This window comes from Eleutherodactylus coqui, chromosome 5, assembly GCF_035609145.1.
Source record: "Eleutherodactylus coqui strain aEleCoq1 chromosome 5, aEleCoq1.hap1, whole genome shotgun sequence".
Lineage (NCBI taxonomy): Eukaryota > Metazoa > Chordata > Amphibia > Anura > Eleutherodactylidae > Eleutherodactylus > Eleutherodactylus coqui.
Window position 1 is genome coordinate 37,668,226 of NC_089841.1, and position 23,715 is coordinate 37,691,940.

Consider the following 23,715-nt stretch of genomic DNA (forward strand, 5'->3'; position numbering starts at 1 on the left):
CAAAGGGCATCACCAAGTATTCGTAGTGTCCGTCTGAGGTATTGAAAGCTGTCTTCCACTCATCTCCCTCGCGGATGCGTATCAAGTTATAAGCACCACGCAGATCAAGCTTGGTGAAAATCCGAGCACCCCACAGGCGATCAAATAACTCAGGGAACAAGTGTAAAGGGTATTTAAAAGCCTGAAGAACCCTGCAATGGTTCGGAAGCTCACATTAACATCATATATTTTTGCTGGCCAAAAGATATCATATCTACAAGATTATGTGGTTTCTCTTTTTGAGAATAATCACATCATTGTCTGTGGTATGGAGAAATGAACAAGCATCACTAGTGATATGAATTTTTGCAACACGTATGCTGCTCTTGGATTTTTCTATTTGTGAGTTCTGCTTGGATCCAAAGCCAGGATCCTCACCTAGGGTGTTATCTTATTTCACTTCCCAGTTTTTGGTAAAAAGTGTGTGCTGCTGACCAACTATTGTATTTTGAACTTGATTCTACTGAAATTTTAATATGCCTATTGTAGGATAGAAATTGTAGTTAGGCAGGGAGGGAATTTGGCATTTAGAGCGTGGCGCAATTGAAAATATCTGAACAGCTGGAGAGGAGGTGTTTTTAGGTTTTCCCATACTTGGGTAAATGTTACCAACACATTATCCTTATATACATCCTTCAATATGTTTATTCCCAACCTGGTCCAGTACCTAGAGTCCTGTATGAATTGTAAGGAGGGTACAGCAGTATTATGCCATTGTTGAAGAGCTGATACATCTATGAAATGCTGAATGTTCTTAGCAATACGCCAAACAGACAAGGCCAATTGGTCAATTCTGGGTGTTCCAGGAAATTAGGCAAATCCTAACCCAGCCATGTAGTGGTCAGCAAGGGGTAGTTCTTCCTCCGTAAACCAGGGTTTTAGGTTACACAAGTGGACCATTAGATAGTACAGTTTAAAATCGGATAAAGCCATCCCAGCTTGGTCTTTGGGTCTCTATAAAGTGGACAACTTAAATTTGAAGCGAGAAGAACCCCAAATAAATACTGTGATAATGGAGTTCAAAAATTGAAAGAAACTTAGCAGAACCTTACCTGGCATATGTTGTAGGGTATATAAGCATTTTGACTATATACCATTTTGATCTAATTGATTCAATCTTCCATAGTGAGAGGTAGTATAGACCATAATTTAAGTTTTGTTTCAACTAATTCTTGCAGTGGGAAAAGGTCTCAACAATAGCCTATTCATGATCATATACCATAGCGATTCCCAAATATTTACACCTGGAGACCACCGACAGGCCATACTTGGAGGCAAAAGAGACTCATTGGGTGAGTCTCGAGTGGTATACATGATGGCAGATTTGGGCCAGTTAATATGGAGCCCTGAAAATTGACAGAATGTATTTTTGTTAATAGCTTGGAGAAAGGATTGTCCCAGGACTTGAAGACGTAGGATCACGTCATCTGCATACAGGCCTACTACACTTTCTTGCCCTTCCCACCAAAACCCCGTAATTTCCAGGGTGCAAAGCTGTCTTATTGCCAGTGCTTCTATTGCTATGGCAAATATGGCCGGGGATAGAGGGCAGCCATGTATATTAGCACGGGATAATGGGAATTTAGATGACAGTATACCACTTGCTGCTACATTGGCTGTTGGAGATTTATAAATAATTTGGATCCAATGCCAGTCAGCTGTTGTGAAGGCAAATAACGTTTTGGGGTGCATTAAAATAGGTATAGGGGCGAGGGACTACAACATTATCCTCCCACTATGTAAGGCACTTGTCAGGCCTCACATGGAATACTGCGTACAATTCTGGTCACGGTGCTCAGGAAAGATGTTACAGTGCTGGAGGCGGTTCAAAGAAGGGCAACTAAACTAATACATGGAATGACGGGACTGGAATACCCAGGGAGGCTATCAAAATTGGGACTATTTTCCCTGGAAAAAAGATGGTTAAGGTGCGACCAAATCACTATGTATAAATACATGAGGGGACAATACAAGGATCTCTTCCATGATCTGCTTATACCCAGGACTATGACGGTAACAAGAGGGCATCCGCTACGTCTAGAAGAAAGCAGGTTTCATCACCAACATAGAAGGGGGTTATTTACTGTAAGAGCAGTGAGACTGTGGAACTCTCTGCCCGAGAAAGTGGTGAAGGCAAAATCAATAGGGGAGTTTAAAAGGGGACTAGATGTCATTTTAGAGCAGTACAACATTACAGGATATAAACATTAAATAACCAGAAGGGTTGTTGATCTCAAATGTTGATCCAGGGGTTAATCTAACTGCCGTTATGGAGTCAGGAAGGAATATTTTCCCCAAAGAATGAGGATAAATTGGTTTCTACCTACTGGGGCTTTTTTCGGCCTAACATACTATGTTACTTTGTATTTCAAGAATTGCGGGCCAAATCCAAAGCAGTGTAAACGCTTCCAATTCCACTCCTATTCTCCTTGTGGGGACTCCACTGCTGCTCAGCGTATAGCGTAAAGAATGGGAGCACTAGTGCTAGGGGAAGGAGGCCCAGAAAGGGGAGCTCTGTGACCCAGCTGGAGGAGGGGTGAACAGAATGAGACAACACGTCAGCTACAAAAGTGTGAAAGGAATCTGCCTCCTTACCCACATTTTGAAAATTACAGTCTTCTCCATCCCTAAACCAGTGGTGTTTGCCTCCCTCTCAAAACTGCAGGGTGAAGAGGCAAAGAGCGCATGCGCCAACTTGCATGCTGTGTGAGGAGTGCAGAGAGTACTGAGAAAACACTCTATACTTCCACATCTCTTACTAAAGCCACTGAATAAGTGGACCCTTCCTGTGAGAAAAAAAAAGAGCGGTTCCCTTTCTAAGGATAATAAATCCCAGCTGCTGTAGGCTGAGATGGTTGGTTTATTGTCTGCTGCTGTGTTGACAGCTTTGACAGCCAATCAGCTTTCCCTATATAATCCGGATCGCTCTGTTTGTCCTGACTGCTCCAGTACCTTATCACCTATGGAATAGTCAGCATTCCAGAACATGACATACATCTTGGAAACGGTTAATGCAAATTTTTGTGAAGTGTTTTTATTGTGAAAATGTAATTAAAACACTAATTTGCTACTGCTGTAATCTTACTGACCCAAACAACAAAATGAACATGTTACTGATACCACACGTTGAATGCTGTAAAAATAAAAATAGAAACAGAATTGCAGTTTTTACCCCCGGCGGGGGTAAGCGGTGAGTTGCGGGAGTGAGCAGGGGGGAGAGAGATCTCCCCCCCCCCGTTCCTCCCCACTCCACCGTACATCGCTTCCCTTCTGTCAGTACACCACCTAGCTCGCACTCCACTTTGCTAATACACTCCGACTAAACACCCCTCTAAAACGAACCTCACATGCTCGCCTCCAGGACTTCACCAGAGCAGCACCGATACTCTGGAACACTCTAGCCCAAGGCATCCAGACAATCCCCGATGCATGAAATTTCCGACGTGCCTTAAAAACTAGCCTCTTCATAGGAGGCGCACCAAATGTCCTCACCTAGTCACCCTGCCCCTCCATATGGTGGCTCCCCACACATTCCCCCCTGCCTATCGCATATGACCTCTACCCTTGCACCTCTTTACCACTCCACCCCCATTTGCTCCCTAATAACTCATTTCCACATGTAATTCCTGTACTGCCTGTGTTCCTCCATGCCTTATCTACCCCCCCCCCCTGTACCTCCTATATCACCTCTACCGCATTTGTTTCAAACTGATTGTATATCACATGTAATTGTTGTATTGTCTGTGTTATCCCATGCTTGAAAGCGCTTCGGAATAAGTTGGCGCTATACAAATAAAGATTCTTAAATCTCAAAAATAGAAATAAAATTTAAAAAAGTCACATTCTTTGGCAATCAAAGTTCGTGGAAAATAAAGTTTTCACCTGATGGTGTATATTTGTGTTGTAATGTTCAATACTTTTTGGTGCAAATTATAGTAAATCTGTCGGGCCGCAGGAGAGATGTCCCATCTCATTAAGCCCCCCTAATTTTTAGAAAACTGGAAAGCATTTTGTAAGATGAAGAGTCAATTTTTTTTTACGCAATAACATGTGCGACTTCCTTCATGTTTAAGAAAATATGCCTTGCGGGTAAAAGATTTCCCACATTCTAAACATGAAAATGACTTCTCTCTTGTGTGACTTCTCTGATGTTGGACAAGTTTTGATTTATCTCCAAAACATTTCCCACATTCTGTACATAAAAATGGCTTCTCTCCTGTGTGCTTTCTCTGATGTCTAACAACATCAGATTTAATAAAAAAGCATTTCCCACAATCTGAACATGAAAATGGCTTCTTTCCTGTGTGAGTTCTCTGATGTCTGACAAGTTTTGATTTATCTGCAAAACATTTCCCACATTGTGAACATGAAAATGGCTTCTCTCCTGTGTGACTTCTCTGATGTATGACAAGTTGTGTTTTATCTGCAAAACATTTTCCACATTCAAAACATGAAAATGGCTTCTCTCCTGTGTGCTTTCTCTGATGTCTGACAACATCAGATTTAATAGAAAAGCATTTCCCACATTCTGAACATGAAAATGGCTTTTCCCCTGTGTGAGTTCTCTGATGTCTGACAAGTCTTGATTTATCTCCAAAACATTTCCCACATTCTGTACAAGAAAATGGTTTCTCTCCTGTGTGACTTTTCTGATGTCGGACAAGTTTTGCTTTCTCTCTAAAACATGTCCCACATTCTGAACATGAAAATGGTTTCTCTCCTGTGTAACTTCTCTGATGTACGACAAGTTGTGATTTCAGTCTAAAACATTTGCCACATTCTGAACATGAAAATGGCTTCTCTCCTCTGTGACTTTTCTGATGTCTGACAAGTTGTAATTTCAGGAAAAAACATTTGCCACATTCTGAACATGAAAATGGCTTCACTCCAGTGTGAACTCTTTGATGTCTGAGGAGTTGTAATTTCAGTAAAAAACATTTGCCACATTCTGAACATGAAAATGGCTTCTCTCCTGTGTGACTTCTCAAATGTTTGACAAGTTGTGGTTTGTCTCTAAAACATTTATCACATTCAGAACATGAAAACGGCTTCTCTCCTGTGTGAATTTTCTGATGTCTGACAAGCTCTGGTGTGTCTTTAAAACATTTTCCACATTCTGAACATAAAAATGGCTTCTCTCCTGTGTGAATTCTGTGATGTATGACAAGTTTTGATTTGTCTCTAAAACATTTTCCACATTCTGAACATGAAAATGGTTTCTCTCCTGTGTGAATTTTCTGATGTCTGACAAGTTCTGATTTTAGTCTAAAACTTTTCCCACATTCTGAACATGAAAATGGCTTCTCTCCTGTGTGAATTCCTTGATGTTTGACAAATTCTTGTTTGTATCCAAAACATTTCCCACATTCTAAACATGAAAATGGCTTCTCTCCTGTGTGAAATCTCTGATGTCTGACAAGTTGTGGTTTTAGTCTAAAACATTTTCCACATTCTGAACATGGAAATGGCTTCTCTCCCGTGTGAATTCCTTGATGTTTGACAAATTCTTGTTTGTATCCAAAACATTTCCCACATTCTGAACATGAAAATGGCTTCACTCCAGTGTGAACTCTTTGATGTCTGAGGAGTTGTAATTTCAGTAAAAAACATTTGCCACATTCTGAACATGAAAATGCCTTCTCTCCTGTGTGACTTCTCAAATGTTTGACAAGTTGTGGTTTGTCTCTAAAACATTTATCACATTCAGAACATGAAAACGGCTTCTCTCCTGTGTGAATTTTCTGATGTCTGACAAGCTCTGGTGTGTCTTTAAAACATTTTCCACATTCTGAACATAAAAATGGCTTCTCTCCTGTGTGAATTCTGTGATGTATGACAAGTTTTGATTTGTCTCTAAAACATTTATCACATTCAGAACATGAAAACGGCTTCTCTCCTGTGTGAATTCTCTGATGTCTGACAAGTTGTGATTTTAGTCTAAAACTTTTCCCACATTCTGAACATGAAAATGGCTTCTCTCCTGTGTGAATTCCTTGATGTTTGACAAATTCTTGTTTGTATCCAAAACATTTCCCACATTCTAAACATGAAAATGGCTTCTTTCCTGTGTGAAATCTCTGATGTCTGACAAGTTGTGATTTTAGTCTAAAACATTTTTTACATTCTGAACATGGAAATGGCTTCTCTCCCATGTGAATTCCTTGATGTTTGACAAATTTTGGTTTGTATCCAAAACATTTCCCACATTCTGAACATGAAAAGGGCTTTTCTCCTGTATGAATTCTCTGATGTCTGACAAGTCTTGATTTATCTCTAAAACTTTTCCCACATTCTGAACATGAAAAGGACTTCTTCCCCATGTGAGCCCTTTGATGTTCTCCTCTTTTGGGATTTTTCTTCTGCTTGTCAGTCTGTGATGGATCAGATGATGGAGCATCTGGGATAATAGCAGGTCCTTTACATGTATCTTGTGTGATACCACAATCCTCTGCTTTACAATCTACAGCCATCAGACACCCCTCTAAGCTCCCGATACTGTTATCTGCCAAGAATAAAGCTGATTTTACTTTTTATTTTTTAAAAAACCTTAAAATTGCATTTAATAACCTTACATTTCATTACTAATTACAAGTCACATAGCATTTACTAACCAAGACAGTGGTGGAAAAACAGATCATAATTCAATAAAGCTCACAGTGAGGACCAGTAAAGCATGATGTTTGGCCACAGGATGTTCTCTTGCAGTTTTCCCCTTCTGTGGTGAAGCCTCCATCTTTATAAGTTCATAATTTATCAGAGTAGAAGTGAGAAGTAATTTTATTTATTTAAAGTTAACGCAAAATAGGATGATAAAAGGAAAATCATTGAATAACTTATTACAATCTGTGTTTTTGGAGTTGGTCAAAAACATCTGAATCTGCATAAACAATAGCTGTAAAAACTTAATGTGATAATCTGGCCTTATAAGTAACGAATTGTGTCTATCATCAATCATATGCGGCCTCTGAGGGATCTGAAAAAGGGACATTCAAAAGATTTTACAGCACCGCCCTCCACAAGGCTCAGGTTCCCATTCTTGGTAGATCCCCAAGTTTAAGGTACATACAAGGAAACATTTTGCCCTTTAAGTATAACCTCTTTATCATAGCCTTTATTGGGGACACAAGACCATGGATGTGGGCTGCTACTACTAGTAGGCATGACACTGAGAAAAAAAAGTTGGCTCCCCTATGCAGGTCATACCCAGATTATAGGCACTTGGGTAAATAGCCTTTATACCAGCAGTAGAAGTACAAGCTTAAAAAAACAGAACAAAGCCACCCAAGAACGTGCTACAACTGAGAAAAAAAATAGTAGGATGCGAGGTCCCTCAATAAAAGACTACAAGAAAGGCATTTTACAGTAAGACAAAAATCCTCTTTTCTCTGTTGTTCCATCAGGGGACACAAGACTATGGAAAGCATACAATACCAAATTGAGGTCCCAAAGGAATGTAGGAAGTGCTTACAGAGGAACCGTATGTGTATTGTCTTGAAGAAAAGTTTTGGCATAGGACTCCAGTAGCAGAGTGACCCGCGCAGTGGCCCCCCAGTAGCACAGTGACCCTACCTCCCCCCCCCCCGCAGTGGCCCCAAAGTAGCACAGTGACCCCCCCCTCCCTCTGCGGACCCCCAGTAGCAGAGTGACCCCCCCTCTGCGGCCCGCTAGTAGCACAGTGAGCCCCGCAGCGGCCCCCCAGTAGCACAGTGACCCCCCCGCAGCGGTCCCACCAGTAGCACAGTGACCCCCCGCAGCGGCCCCCCCAGTAGCACACTGACCCTCTGCAGCGCCCCCCCCAGTAGCACAGTGACCCCCCCCCCCCGCAGCAGCCCCCTAGAAGCACAGTGACCCCCCGCAGCAGCCTCTTAGTAGTACAGTGACACTCTACAGTGGCCCCCCAGTAGCACAGTGACCCCCAGCAGCGGCCCCCTAGTAGGACAGTGACCCCCCGTAGCGGCCCCCCAGTAGCACAGTGACCTCCCGTAGTGGCCCCCCAGTAGCACAGTGACCCCCGTAGCGGCCCCCCAGTAGCACAGTGACCCCCCGGAGCGGCCCCCCAGTAGCACAGTGACAGCCCACCAGCAATTCCAGAAACCTGATTGGTTGTTTGGGTTGGCTGATTCACCAAACAACCAATCAGGTTGCTGGAATTGCTGAATAGGGCAGAAGTGGTGTGGAAAAAGTTAATATGCCTGCTGGACGCCTCCTCCTACTGCTCTCGCGGAACGAAGTAGGAGGCGTCGGAAGAGGAGGATCCCGGCAGCACACTGACGTCACAATGTGCTCCGGGATCAGCACAGCTAGTAGCGCTGCTTAGTAAATACCGTCAGGAGAGCCGCGGCCCCTGCCGGTATTCAATAACGTGGTGAGCGGCCAACGGCAATGCGTGCCAGCAGGGAGGGCTCTACATGCTGCCTCTGGCACGCATGCCATAGGTTCGCCACCACTGTCCTAAGGCATCCCTCACACAGGCGTTTGCAAAAATGCTGCGTTTTCAGCAGCGTTGGCATGCATTTTGGCTGCGTTTTCAGCATAGCTGAAACGTAGCCAAGGAAGCTGGAAATGCCAGCTTAGGCCTCCCTCACACATGCATTTTTGTACAGCATTTAGCGCTTCATTTTCAGCGCTGCGCTAAACGCTGAACGCACCCATTCATTTCAATGGGGCTGCTCCCATAAGGCTGTAAACGCATGCTTTGCTTTGACAGCGTTGCATGTTCTATTGTTGGACGTTTTCCACCCTGTGTTGCCCATTGGAATTAATGGGCAGCGGTTTCAGTGCTGCCAAAAAACGCAGCAGAACTTGGTACCCGGCTTTTGGCAGCGCTAAACGTCCTAGCTACACTGCCAGAGTCAACAACAAAAAAAAATCAATACTCACCTTGCAGGTGATGTTGCCGTCCGCTCTCGGGACTAGTCAGCCTTCAGAGGAACTTTTGCTGGTAACGGAGATTCTAAATCCCCGCTTCCAGCGAGAGATTGTTCTAATTGGCTGAGTGACAGCCGCCTGAGCCAATCAGAGCCAGCGCTGGATGCGTCCAGTCACACAGTATTTCACAGCATGATGCGGCACGGCACACTACGATGGTTCTCTTGTAGGAACTTATATCACAATTGCAGCTATAGCTGGTGACGGTGATACAGGCTCTACCTCTGAATCAGCTTTGTGAAACTATGAGAGCAGCTAAATGATCATTGTTGGTTTAGGGGGTGGGATTTAGTATTCATGAGCTGTGTGTGGGCGGGGGATACAAAGTGAGCAGGTAAAGATGCAGCCCAGGGGATTATGGGAGATGTAGAGAAGCACAGGAAGACTGTAAACAGGAAGTATTAGTGTAAACAACAAAGAACAGCAGATGCTGCAGAAGGAAGAGGAGAACAGAAAAAGCGGAGGATGGTAATGGAGGTAATGGATGGTCTATCTATGACACTGTAGATGATTTATGACTATTTTGGAATTTGACTTTGGCCTTGGAATATCCCTTTAATAACTAGCCACTTTATTAACCCATTTTTTTCAACCCTGTTTTCCAATAGCGTAACACTCACACAATGCTGAGGCAGCTCCACTCTTCCTCCACTTTCCCTTGCGCTATAATCTCTCTTTCCAAGCCCCACTTTCCCTTGCGCTATAATCTCTCTTTCCAAGCCCTGTTAACCATTGTGATTTCCTTGGCACCTACATACAATAAGCTGGTGCAGCAGGTCAGCTATTAAAGAGGAATCTATCAGCCCAAGCTGCAGGCAGCCAGAAAATGCAGAGCTCTTAAACTAACTTGCCTGAGTGTGACTGGTGGCCGCACTACACAAACATCGTAGCCACACTGAGATGTAACTCATCAGTTCAGTAACCAGCTAGTGTGAGATGGATTAGCAGTGTTATAACCAAGTGTGACTAGTTGTTACATGGGTCATACATGAGATAAGGATTGGTCAGAATGGATCCAATTAATTGTAGGTCCAATCATTCATATGTACTGTCTGACCATCAGCATGTCAGATTAAACTACACACCGGGTTTCCCTAAAAATAAGACCTACCCTGAAAATATGCCCTACTCTGACTTTTGGCTATTTTCGTGGAGGCTGGAAATAGAAGCCATACCGGAAAAATAAGCCCTAGTTAGCCCACATAAAAAAGTAAATCAATATATTACGTAACAGGAGGGTCGCTTCTGCAGGGCTGCAAAGTTCTGTAGCTCCACCGCGCGTCCTGCATGCTTCGGATGCCAACAGAACATCACTTTCTGGTTGCAGCATTCATAAATCCTGCCTCCAGGAAGCGATGGCTCTGATTGGCATAATTTTCAATGCTCTTAGTGCCGAGACAAAATGAAAGCTGCTCTGGGCAACAGTATTTAATTCTCTTAGTACTGAGGTAAAGCAAAATCTGCTCTCTGATTGGTTTCACTGGGCAACTAAAACTGTTTTTTACTGTTTGTTGATTTACTGTTAGACAGTTTTGATAAATGAGGGCCGGTGTGCATAAATTTGCTCCATGTATTCCTGTCTGGGGACATATTTCCTGAAACATAAATTTTCAATGCTCAGTAGGACTCTTAGTGGGAAATACTTGTTGGAAACAACCAGAAATACTAAATCAAGTACATAGAGTCTATTGGTGAAAGCAAATTTGGGGGTTGCTGCATTAAAATTCAAGCAAAGGCAAAAAATGCAAACAAGGTTGCCAAGACAACAAAATGTCTAATTTTTTTTAGCCTATAACCTTCTCTATGTCGAGCTTATACTATGTGCAAAATTGCATGTCAGTCGGTCGTACCGTTTGTGCGCGATGCCCAAACAAATATTGACAAATATATAGAAGATTTAGTTGCCCTTCTTTGGACCCCCTCAAGCACTGCAACATCTTTCCTGAGCACCGGTGACCAGAATTGTACGCAGTATTCCATGTGGGGCCTGACAAGTGCCTTATATAATGGAAGGATAATGTTCTCATCCCTCGCCCCTATGCCTCTTTTAATGCACCCCAAGACTTTATTTGCCTTTGCAGCAGCTGACTGGCATTGATTGCGCCAGTTAAGTCTACAGTCAACTAGTACCCCCAGGTCTTTTTCCATATCACTTTTCCCTAGCAGTACCCCATTTAGTGTATATGTATACACTACCGTTCAAAAGTTTGGGGTCACCCAAACAATTTTGTGTTTTCCATGAAAAGTCACACTTATTCACCACCATGCGTTGTGAAATGAATAGAAAATAGAGTCAAGACATTGACAAGGTTAGAAATAATGATTTGTATTTGAAATAACATTGTTTTTACATCAAACTTTGCTTTCGTCAAAGAATCCTCCTTTTGCAGCAATTACAGCATTGCACACCTTTGACATTCTAGCTGTTAATTTGTTCAGGTAAGCTTGTGAAATTGCACCCCACGCTTCTAGAAGCATCTCCCACAAGTTGGATTGGTTGGATGGGCACTTCTGGCGTACCATACGGTCAAGCTGCTCCCACAACAGCTCAATGGGGTTCAGATCTGGTGACTGCGCTGGCCACTCCATTACCGATAGAATACCAGCTGCCTGCTTCTGCTGTAAATAGTTCTTGCACAATTTGGAGGTGTGTTTAGGGTCATTGTCCTGTTGTAGGATGAAATTGGTTCCAATCAAGCGCTGTCCACTGGGTATGGCATGGCGTTGCAAAATGGAGTGATAGCCTTCCTTATTCAGAATCCCTTTTACCCTGTACAAATCTCCCACCTTACCAGCACCAAAGCAACCCCAGACCATCACATTACCTCCACCATGCTTAACAGATGGCGTCAGGCATTCTTCCAGCATCTTTTCATTTGTTCTGCGTCTCACAAACGTTCTTCTTTGTGATCCAAACACCTCAAACTTGGATTCATCCGTCCACAACACTTTTTTCCAGTCTTCCTCTGTCCAATGTCTGTGTTCTTTTGCCCATCTTAATCTTTTTCTTTTATTGGCCAGTCTCAGATATGGCTTTTTCTTTGCCACTCTGCCCTGAAGCCCAAAATCCCGCAGCCGCCTCTTCACTGTAGATGTTGACACTGGTGTTTTGCGGGTACTATTTAATGAAGATGCCAGTTGGGTACCTGTGAGGCGTCTGATTCTCAAACTAGAGACTCTATTGTGCTTATCTTCTTGCTTAGTTGTGCAACGCGGCCTCCCACTTCTTTTTCTACTCTGGTTAGAGCCTGTTTGTGCTGTCCTCTGAAGGGAGTAGTACACACCGTTGTAGGAAATCTTCAATTTCTTAGCAATTTCTCGCATGGAATAGCCTTCATTTCTAAGAACAAGAATAGACTGTCGAGTTTCAGATGAAAGTTCTCTTTTTCTGGCCATTTTGAGCGTTTAATTGACCCCACAAATGTGATGCTCCAGAAACTCAATCTGCTCACAGGAAGGTCAGTTTTGTAGCTTCTGTAACGAGCTAGACTGTTTTCAGATGTGTGAACATGATTGCACAAGGGTTTTCTAATCATCAATTAGCCTTCTGAGCCAATGAGCAAACACATTGTACCATTAGAACACTGGAGTGATAGTTGCTGGAAATGGGCCTCTATTCACCTTTGTAGATTTTGCACAAAAAACCAGGCATTTGCAGCTAGAATAGTCATTTACCACATTAGCAATGTATAGAGTGCATTTGTTTAAAGTTAGGACTAGTTTAAAGTTATCTTCATTGAAAAGTACAGTGCTTTTCCTTCAAAAATAAGGACATTTCAATGTGACCCCAAACTTTTGAACGGTAGTGTATATACATCCGTTTCTCCTGCCCATGTGCATGGCCTTACAATGATCAATGTTGAACTTAATTTGCAATTTTTCAACCCAAGCGTCCAGTTTATCTATCTAGGTCCATGTGCAGCTGTACATTGTCCTCCGTTTTATTAATTATCTAGTATAATTTAGTATCGTCTGCAAATATCAATATTTTACTGTGCAGTCCCTCTATCAGGTTGTTGATAAATATATTGAACAGAATGGGGCCTAATACTGAACCCTGTGGCCCCCACTAGCAACGGTGACCCAATCAGAATATGAACCATTTATTACCACCCTCTGCTTTTTATATCTGAACCTATTCGTTACCCAACTGCACACATTTTCGCCCAGACCGAGCTGCCTCATTTTATATAAATCAACCAATTTATGGCACAGTGTCAAATGCTTTAGCGAAATCCAGATATACAAGATCAATAGACTCTCCCAGGTCCAGCCTAGAACTTACTTCATTGCAGAAGCTGATCAAGTTGGTTTGACATCATCGACCCCTCATGAACCCATGCTGATGAGGAGTTATACCCTTTTCTTACTTGAGATATTCCAGGATAGCATCTCTCAGAAACCCCTTGAATATTTTTCCAATTATTGAAGTGAGACTTACCGGCCTGTAGTTACCAGGCTCTCTTTTCGATCCCTTTCTGTATATTGGAACCACATTGGTAATGCGCCAATCCAATGGTACAACCCCGGTCTTAATAGTGTCCCTAAATATAAAAAATAGCGGTCTATCACGTCACTTAGTTCCCTTAGAACCCATTGGTGGATTCCATCTAGGCCCAGCGATTTGTTGATTTTAATCTTTTGTTAGCCGTCTCTGCACTTCCTCCTGCATTAGGCAGGCGATACTTAGTGGGGGGGTCCATTTTATCCCCTTGCATCGCTTGTAACATTTCTTTTTCTCTCGTGAATATACGAGATAAAAAGCTATTTTTTTAAATAAAATTTTTTTATTCATAAGATTTTCCATTTTTCAAAACAAGTTTATCACTCTTAAATTTGCAGAAATATTAACACGCCATAACAGAAATGGTGTACAGAATTCCATTACTAGATACACATAACAAAACAGCGAAGCAAATGTGTTAAATCCACCGAGTTGGGCTGCTGAACTATTAAGTAGCTAATTGCAAGGATAATATGTGATTTTGCTTGGTAGAGGGTTTCCAACTCCTGAGAGATGGGGAGGGGGACCTCTTTAAGGGGAAGTCCCCAATCCACTCCTTGTCAAACCTCCACCTGTAGGTAGTTTCACCCAGTCTACAAACTCTATCTATTCTCTTGTTAGAAAAAGATATTCTCCCACTATAAACTGCTAACTGGGGGAAATAGTAAAATGACAAATGAGAAGAATACCACAGACACGAAGAGAAGAGAGAGGGAAAAAACAAAACAAAAACACAAAAGGGTGGAAAGAGGAGGAAGAAAGGAAAAGTAAAATTGCGATAAGCCTTGTATTGTAACCCAATAGCAAGTGGCAAAGCTTTGGTAAACCACAAGACAGCTATGGAGGGAGACACACTCTGCCGCCATGACCTAAGAATACAGGCTCTTTCTGCGTTCACCAGATGGCGCACCACCGACCTTTGGCCAGAGGTATGTCATTGAGGTGCAGCAGGAACAGCCCCGGTGAATTGGGTAGAACGAAGCTTGCGAATTTGGAGGCGTTTCGTCACACTTCAACCAAAAACTAGCCAACACTGGACAATCCCAAAATATGTGTAACATTGTACCCTGTTCTCCTCCACATCTCTAACACATAGGGGGAAAAGGAAGGTAATATCCCAAGCAAGAGGGCACCCTGTACCAGCGCATGAGGATCTTGAATCCAGATTCCTGAAAACTACTAGAAATTGAAGATTTATGTTTAATGTATAAATCCTATGCCTCTGCTTCTCTGTGAGTGTCATCAACAGCTCTCTTTCCTAGTTCCGAATGTACGAGGGGACTGATAAGTCAGGCTGGGCATTCAATAAGTTATAAATTCGCAAAAGAAAAACTATTTAATAGATTTGCCTTCCCCACATCGTCTTCTATGGTTTCTCCTGCATTATTTATTAAAGGGCCAGTGCTTTCAGTACAAATTCTTTTACTGTTTATATAACTGAAAAATAGTGTAGGGTTATTTTTGCTCTCTTTGGCAATCAGTCTCTCTGCCTTCTTCTTGTCAGTTTTTATCTTTTCCTTACATCGTTTGTTTTTTTCCCCTGTATGATTTTAGCGTTTCTTCACTAACTTCTTGTTTTGGTAATTTAAATGCTTTCTTTTTTTCACCTATTGCCCCCCTTACAGTCTTGTAGTTCTTTTATTTTTAAAGGGTATGCACTGCTCACATGAGGTAATTATTGTATTTTTAAACTTCTCCCATTTGACACCTGCACTGTTATTTTTGAGGACATTGTCCAATTTAACATTACAGAGAGTAATCCTGAGCTGATGAAATTTTGCTTTACTAAAGTTTAGTATTTTTGTCCCTCCCTGATAAGGCTTCCTATTGAATGACAGCTGGAAATTTATTATATTCTGCTAATTATTTCCCAAGTGTCCCTCAACCTGCACCCCCATGATTCCGTCTGGTTTGTTGGTTAATAATAAGTTTAGAGTGGCCCTCCCTCTAGTTGGCTCCCGCACAAGTTGGGTAAGGTAGTTATCTTTAATTGTTCTCAAGAACTTATCAGCCTTGTGAGATTTGCAGGTTTCGTTTTCCCATGTTATAGCCGGATAATTAAAGTCCCCCATAATAATGACTTCATTACAGTTTGACACCTCTTCTGTCTGCCTTAATAATAATGTTTCAGTTTCTTCTGTTATTTTTGGTGGCCTATAGAAAACCCATATCAGGATATTATTAGTCTTTTCTCCCTGTATTTCTACCCATAAAGATACCGTGTGTTCATCTCCTTTATCTTCTCGTAGTCTTGGCAATAAGTAGGATTTAACATACAGATATACCCCTCCCCCTTTCCGGTTTTCACAGTCTCTGAATAGGTTGTAACCCTGTAAATTCACCGCCAGTCGCATTTATCATCAAGCCATGCTTCCGTATTTCCCACTATATCATAGTTTTCTTGAGACTTTCTCGCTTCAAGCTCATCCACTTCACTGATTAAACTTCTTGCAATCGTGGCCATACAGTTTATATGGTTGCAGTTATTATTTGTACTCGTTATGCCACTCATGGTCCTATTTGCTGATCTGTCAGTACAAACTGTACGCCCTTCGCGCTCGACACACATTTCCATTCTGTCTTTCCACTATTTATCTTGTTACCCTTTCCCCTGGTGCCCAATTTAAACACTCCTCCAGCCTTCTAGCCATCTTCCACGCCAGCACAGCTGCACCCTCCTCCTTGAAATGCAGTCCGTCCCTATGGTACAGTCTGCAGCCGACAGCAAAGTCAGACGAGTTCTCCAGGAACCCAAACCTCTTGTGCTTACACCACCTCTTGAGCCACTTGTTTATCTCCCTAATCTCCCACTTCCTTTCTGGCGTGGCCTGTAGTACAGGTAGTATTTCTGAGAAAACTACCTAGTAGGACCTTGCCCTAAGCTTACATCGTAGATCCATGAAATCATTTTTAAGGGTCCTCCATCAACCTCTGACTTATTCATTGGTGCAGATGTCTATAATGACAGCTCTTCCCAGTAATCCGTCAACCTGATCTCCAATGGATCAAACTTGAGTGCCAGGAACACAACACACCGCTCGATGATCCCAGTCTATGTGGCATATTGCCCTGTCCGTCCCCCTAATAATTGAGCCTCCCACTACCAGCAGCTGTCTAGCCTGCCTTGCACTTCCGTTTCCCTCTTTACTGGAGCAGACATCCCCGACAGTCAAAGGCCATATCGTGCTGCAGTAGTGCTAGCTTTGTAATGACATCCCCCTCATCTGCCGACTTTTCAAACTTGTTGGGGTGAGCCAGTTCAGGACTGGCCTCCCTGGTTCTCTTCCTTCTACTCCTTCTGTCACCCAGCTAGCTGCCTGCCCATGCTGCTCTCCTGAACTACCATCCATCCCCACATCTACCCCAGTGAGTGTCCGTACAGTGAGCAGCAAACTCCTTTCCATGCTGTCAATGGATCTCCGTGTTGCAAGCTGCTCATTTAGATCCAGGCTCTGGGCTTCCAAGTGCATGCATCTTGCGCAACAGTATGCACCTTCGATCAGCTATTCAAGGACTGCATACATCACACAAGATGCAGACTGGATGGCATTGCCAAGCATGGAGCACATTCTAGTGGGGATATACAATGTAACGTAAAAAGAAACGAAATTCAACTAAACAACACTCTTCACGCTTCTCTGCTCATTCGCGCTCACTCATGTTTCACCAAACTGGCAGATCGGGAAGAGGTCTTGTGAAAAATGATAAGTTGTATGTGTCTGATCATGCCACATATGTAGATTTTGCTAACAGCAGATGAAAAAAATCCAACCTGACAGATGACATTCAGCAGACAGTCTTCCATCGGCCATCAGGAACATGATAATTTGTATATAATTTTTAAAATGATGGTCAGCCAAAATAGTCAAATTACTACAAGTCAGTAGTCCTAGTGCCCTGATGACTGGGGGCCTGCAGACTCATATCTACTAACAGGCTTACAGGATGAACCAGCTGGGAGGACGGGGCCCGGACTGCAGGATCTGTCATCCCCAATAATCCCACAGACCACAGAATAACATATCTGCAGCCGCTGACTGAGGAGAATCTGTGACTCCTCTCTGCTGTATTTAGTGGTTACTACTCACCTGAGCGGTTACCTATAGGAATCTCCTCTTTACACCGCTGATCGCCCCTCACATTTGTCTCTGTAGTATTCATATCGGTCAGATCTTCATCCTGATACAAAAGCTGTGAGACAAATATTGTAAAAGTCAGCAGGCGGTTGGAGAAGTCATGTGGAAGGTTTTACATGATAAGAAAAGATCATTAATCATCATGATGACCAAAAGTGACCTGACAGGAGTAGTTATCTGAGCCACAGAGCTCCAGGTCTAGAAGCCGGACATAGATGTTAGATGGCGGCTCAATGACAACCTTAGCAACCTGTCTACAATCCTCATTAAACTAGAATAAAACACACTCCTTGTTAAAAACCAATCCCTCCCCTAGAAGGAGTTGTCAGAATTGAGTGAAACTTTCTCCGTACGAGTCTAATGTAAGTAAGTGATTAAAATATCAGAGCAAAAGCAGGCTTTAGTACCCCGTAGGGCCGCCTCTAGCTTGGATACAAGATGCGATACGGGCGGGCATGGAGGCTCTAGTACCCTGTTGGGCCACCTCTAGCTTGGATACAAGATGTCATACAGGCGGGCATGGAGGCACTAGTACCCCACTGGGCCACCTCTAGCTTGGATACCAGATGTGATACAGGCATTGAACAATACAGGTTCCGTATGGCATCCCCCAGCATATCGCACCACATTTTCTCTAAGGCCTCATGTCCACGGGGAAAAAAAGAATCAAAATCCGCAGCGGATCACCCACACGCAGATCCGCGTCCCATAGGGATGCATTGACCACCCGCGGGTAGATAAATACCCGCAGATGGTCAATAAAAGTGAATTAAAAAATTTCTGGAGCATGAAAAAAAAAAAAATGAACATGCCCCATTTAGGTGCGGGTCTCCCGCAGGCTTCTATTGAAGCCTATGGAAGCCGTACGCTCATCCGCAGGAGACCCGTGCCTGAATTAAACTCACCTGCTCCGGACGATGCAGATCTTCCTTCCTTCGCGGCAGGATCTTCTTTCTTCGGCCCGGCGGATGTGCCCGGCGCATGCGCGGCACGCAGCCGGCATGCCGAGCACATCCGCCGGGCCGAAGAAAGAAGATCCGTTCGCGAAGAAGGGAAGACATGCACGGCCCGCAGCAGGTGAGTTTATTCTTATTTTAATGCCTCATGTCCGCAGGGCAGGAGGGACCCGCTACAGAGTCTACATGAAGAATCCGTAGCGGGCCTGATTTTTCCCGTGAACATGAGGCCTAAAAGCCCAATGTCCACGGGCATATTTGATTTGCAAAATCTGCACAGGTGATCCGCAGTTCAACCCACCCATAGAGAAGCATGGGGCATCCACACTTCATTTAACACCGGCAGATTTGATTTTAAATAATAATAAGGCTTAATGTCCACGGGCAGATTTTAATTATGAAAGCCACACGTCTCCATGGCAGGAGATCCGCAACTCTTGACGCCCATAGGGATGCATTAGCATCCACACAGCAATTTAAAGAATGCGGATGGGATTTTTTTCCCTGGCATGTGAATCCATGCGTGGGAAGAAATCGCAGCATGCTCCATTTGCCTGTTGATCCCACAGGAATGGCTTCCATTGAAGTCAATGGAAGCCATCCGATGCGCGGCACACCTGCAATTGTAACTGTGGCTGTGCCGCGGATCCGCGGGAAAGCAGGAGATTTGAAAACAAAGAAGAAAGCACTGCGCATGTGCCACGCTGAAAAAAAAAAGTTCTGTCCTGCTCAGAGGAGACTCGCACTAGATCCGCAGAGGTAGGAAACTGTCTTTTCCTCTCCATGTCCGCGGGCATGGATACGACTGCGGGACTCAGCAGTGGAATCCGTGCATGCAAGTGGACATCAGGGCTATGTTTTATCCTGGCTCATGTGCGGATGCGGCTCCATTCATCTCTATGGAAGCTTAAAATCCACAGTGCATCCCAAATACAATTAAATACATTTGCGGATTCACTGCGGATTTGAAGGTTAAAATCAATTAGTGAGGTGGGGAAAAGGCTGGGAGATGGGTTGCAGATTTTTTCCGCGTGGGTGATCGCAAGGCATCCACGTACATCCCGGAAAAACGCGAGCCACGATCTCTGGCAAGCAATAAAAAATCCTTTTAACGAGGACTCACAGTGAATCCACTGCGGATATCCGCATGAACAATCTGTGCATGCCGTGGACATGAGGCCTTACTGAGTGTCAAAGTTGGCATTCCAGATGGTCCTATATATCTTCTATTGGCAATAAATCAGGTGACCGCGCAGGCAATGGAAGTGTGGCAATGTTGTGGAGGCATTCCTGTCACATCCTTACTGTGTAAAGCCTAGCACTGTCTATTGGAAGCTGACATGGCTGCAGGATGTCCTGAACATATAGTTGAGCGGTCATTGTCTCTTGTACCACTACTGGGGCTGATCGACTGCCATAGATGATGGCTTCCAGACCATCACACCAGCAGGGGGCAGTGTGCTGCTCCTCAGCAGAAGCCTTCATCCCTATGTCTTTAAACATGAATACAGCTTTCATCAATGTCCGAACAAAACCTGGATTTGTTGCTGAAAACAACCCGATTCCACTCCATAGCAGTCTAGTTTCATAATTCACAACACTACCACAAACTGAGGTGCTGGTGGATCAAAGAAGGTATACCTATTGGGCAACTTGATACTGAATGTACTTCAGCCAAGCGCCTGGAAATGGTTCAGACAGACACAGGGATCTGTAACGATGGAGCCACCTGTCTCTAGATTGCCGACAACAAAACAGTAAAAGCTAGTTAGGCATGCTGAGTTATCAGAAGATCCTCTCCTTGTCTGGGCTGTTGAGGGCGTCCTGAGCCCAGTCGTCTTGTGTGCATCCTTACACATTCACTAGTCCCAACACCTCCTAACATTCTGGTCAGAATGGCCCAGTTGACGGGAAATTTGTCATTATGACTGTCCAGCTTCTGGCATTCCAATAATGTGCCCCCTATCATACTCTGTCAACTGGCCAAAATCTCTTTCATTGCGTCATAGAGGCGTCTAGTGATCAACAAGCTCTACACAAGCGGGAAAAGAGATCCACTACACACAAGTAGCCCTGGAGAACCTCTTAGAGGCCAAGGATGGAACCACCGAGTGCCTCAGGTGACAAGACTGATCATCTAATCATGCTAAAACTATAATTATATCTATATCTTCTTGAGATGTAACTGCATCCGAGTATTGCAGCAAAATTACTTCTTCAAGGGGCGGGATTTTTTTTATTTTTTACAAAGGGTGTATAATAAAGACTGAAGACAAGCGCTTCACAGCCTTCTACAGATCAGAGGGACATCTCCATCTACCTGATGGTCCTGTGGAAGAAGAGGACGGGGACATCTCTCTGGTGGGCTTCTCTTACTGGATGGAACTGGAGAAAACACAGACAGACACTGAAGTCATTCTTTACATACAGATAATAAAGTCCCCGTGTTTTTCAATAAACAAAACGAATTTTAAAAAAAATAAAGTCCCCGTGTATTTAGTCCTGTCTATTACCTGGTGATGGGAGCGGCTGGCGGGTCTCCATCATGGCCTCCTTGTACAGATCCTTGTGTCCTTCTAAATATTCCCACTCCCCCATGGAGAAATAGACAGCGACATCCTGACACCTTATAGGAACCTGACAACACAATATACAGTCATTACCCAGAAGCCTCCAGTGCTGTTACTGTATAATGTCCCAGCATTCCCTGCAGCGTCACCTCTCCAGTCAGCAGCTCAATCATCTTGTTGGTGAGTTCTAGAATCTTCTGTACATTGATGTCCTCATATATCAGGGGGTGAGGTGGGGGCCCCATGATTGGGCTCGGGGTTCTTCCCCATCCTTCACACACAGCAGCCCGACAGCAATCACTAGAGGTCTTCTTCGCTATTGTGTAATTCTGTTTATGAGGAGACATTAATAAGTATTGCTACAGACATTTCCAGAGCCCATCACCTCTCCAGTGACATCATCTGTTATTACCATAGATAAGAATGATGTAATGTGACATCATCAGAATCTCTCACCTCCCCAGTGACATCATCTGTTATTACCATAGATAAGAATGATGTAATGTGACATCATCAAAATCTCTCACCTCTCCAGGAAGCTGCAATATCATCTCTAGGGTGAGATTTATTATTCTCTCCGCCATCTTGTTCCTGTCCTTCTCCATCCTTGATCCTATGGTGTATACACCTGAATAGAAATATGAACCAATACTAAATCCAGAAAAATCCAACATAACAATATACAATTCCAGGAGGTACGGAGGAGAAACAGTTGGGGAGATAATAAAGTGTAGATTTTCTCTTCTCTATTTGTATGGATTGAACATGGGAATGATATCTTGCCAGGGCGATTCCTCCATGTTTTAGGATATCAGATCTTCCCATGATCACTACATCCAATCACTGGGCACAATGGTGATGTCAGTATATACATGTGACCACTGTAGACAATCAATGAAATACAGGACATACACACTAGTATTGCCGCTGCCATCTACACAAATAACGCTTCAACTCAAATGAGGTTTTGTCAAGCACCAGCAGCATGTGATGTCATTACATATAATATACAAGATCCATGAAGTATATGTATTAGAACAGTCATCAGTGTCTAAGGATCAATTATAAAGTGTCTAAAATATATATACACGTTAGAAAATAGCATGGAAGCGTATTAATTATATATATATATATATATATTTATTTTTATTTTTTTATTTTTTTCGGCCCAGGAGCTACAGGATGCAACAACTTGGCCAGCTGCGATTTCAGCTGACGACAACTAGATAACTGGGCACATAGTGTTTGTTGGCCATAGATGCCAGTATGGATAACTGCCAGGACAGGGGAGGAGAACTACCAGATGACAGTGATGATGACAACAAGACTGGACTGCCTGTGGATGAGGCCTGGCTACTAGACAGATGACATGGATTTGGAGCAGCAGCAAGGTCTTGTTCACATTGTGGGGCATACTGATTGCCCCATGTGCCCTTGTGATGCCGCTCCATGCGATCAGGTAGACCCGCAGTCCCTACATTTGTGCCCTAACCATGTCTTACTCTCTGCTTGTAGATCTGTCACAGTGCCATATTTCGTTCCTCCGGGGAGCTACAGAAGAAATGCTGCATGGCGGAGTAGAGCTTGTATTCCCACCAACCCCCCAGTTTGCCCCCTCTGGCAGGATTTCTTCTGAAGCCTTCACCAACAGCAGTAGTGTCGCAGTCACCACTCCTGAGCAGATCATACCAACAGGCCTTCTCCGGGGAGGTTTAGAAGACGTTCTGGCCCAACCTCAACTCAGCTCATTATCACTGCCGGTACCACCACTACCCTCCTCCTCTGACAATGTCATCACCTGGTTCCCACATCCTGTTCACAACCACATCATCATCGTCAACATCGTCCTCATTATCTCCACCACTTCTCTCAGTCTGTTCTGATGTCTCATGGGCTCCTTGCTCCCCCTCACCATATCCACCTCCATAACTACCCCTATCACCACGTTTACCACCACCTCCACTACCACAGCTATGCATCTTGGCAACCACATCCACCTCCACCACCTCCGTAGCTCACTCCAAAAGCTGGCTGTCCTCACACAACTTCTCACTATCACTAATATATTGTTGTTGAGTGCCTTCCTTATCCTTAGCACCCAGGGTGCTGTCTGTTAGGAGAAAAGGTGGCACCCCACTAGTAGGGGGCAGACAAGACAGAGCGGAAGTTAGGATAGTCAGTACAGGTAAGGGTCAAAACCAGAACAGACAAACACGGGCTTTATTACAAATAGCAGGATGAGAGCAAACTGCTTAGACACACAGACTAGGGGGGGATGCCTAATATAGGAAGTGCAGAATACGGATTGGAACGAGACGAGTAAAGGGAGCGCACATTGTCTCTTTAACCCATTAAGTACCAAGCTCAGTAAATTTACCGGGCTTCGTCCTGGGCTTTAATCACAGCCAAAATACGGAAGGGAATTAAAGCCCCTGCTTCTGCAATCACAGTGAGGCCTCATGTCCACGGGGAAAATCGGGCCCGCTACGGATTCTACATGTAGAATCCGTAGCGGGTCCCTCCTGCCCCGCGGACATGAGCGCTGAAAATAAGAATTTACCTATCCGTAGCGGGCGGAGAAG

The 23,715-nt window shown here is 43.8% G+C and overlaps 1 protein-coding gene across 1 annotated transcript in view; it reads right to left on the minus strand.

The window, feature by feature from the left end:
• Positions 1-3,111: 3,111 nt before the first annotated feature.
• Positions 3,112-23,715, minus strand: part of LOC136629092 (zinc finger protein 585A-like) — a 37,950-nt gene continuing 17,346 nt past the window's right edge. The window contains exons 7-12 of the mRNA XM_066605213.1: positions 21,661-21,761; positions 21,283-21,462; positions 21,077-21,200; positions 20,884-20,948; positions 17,560-17,662; positions 3,112-6,541 (exon numbers count right to left, since the gene is read on the minus strand). Of these exons, the coding sequence (XP_066461310.1) occupies positions 4,065-6,541; positions 17,560-17,662; positions 20,884-20,948; positions 21,077-21,200; positions 21,283-21,462; positions 21,661-21,761 (3,050 nt within the window). The 3' untranslated portion in view covers positions 3,112-4,064. The remainder of the gene's footprint in view (positions 6,542-17,559; positions 17,663-20,883; positions 20,949-21,076; positions 21,201-21,282; positions 21,463-21,660; positions 21,762-23,715) is intronic.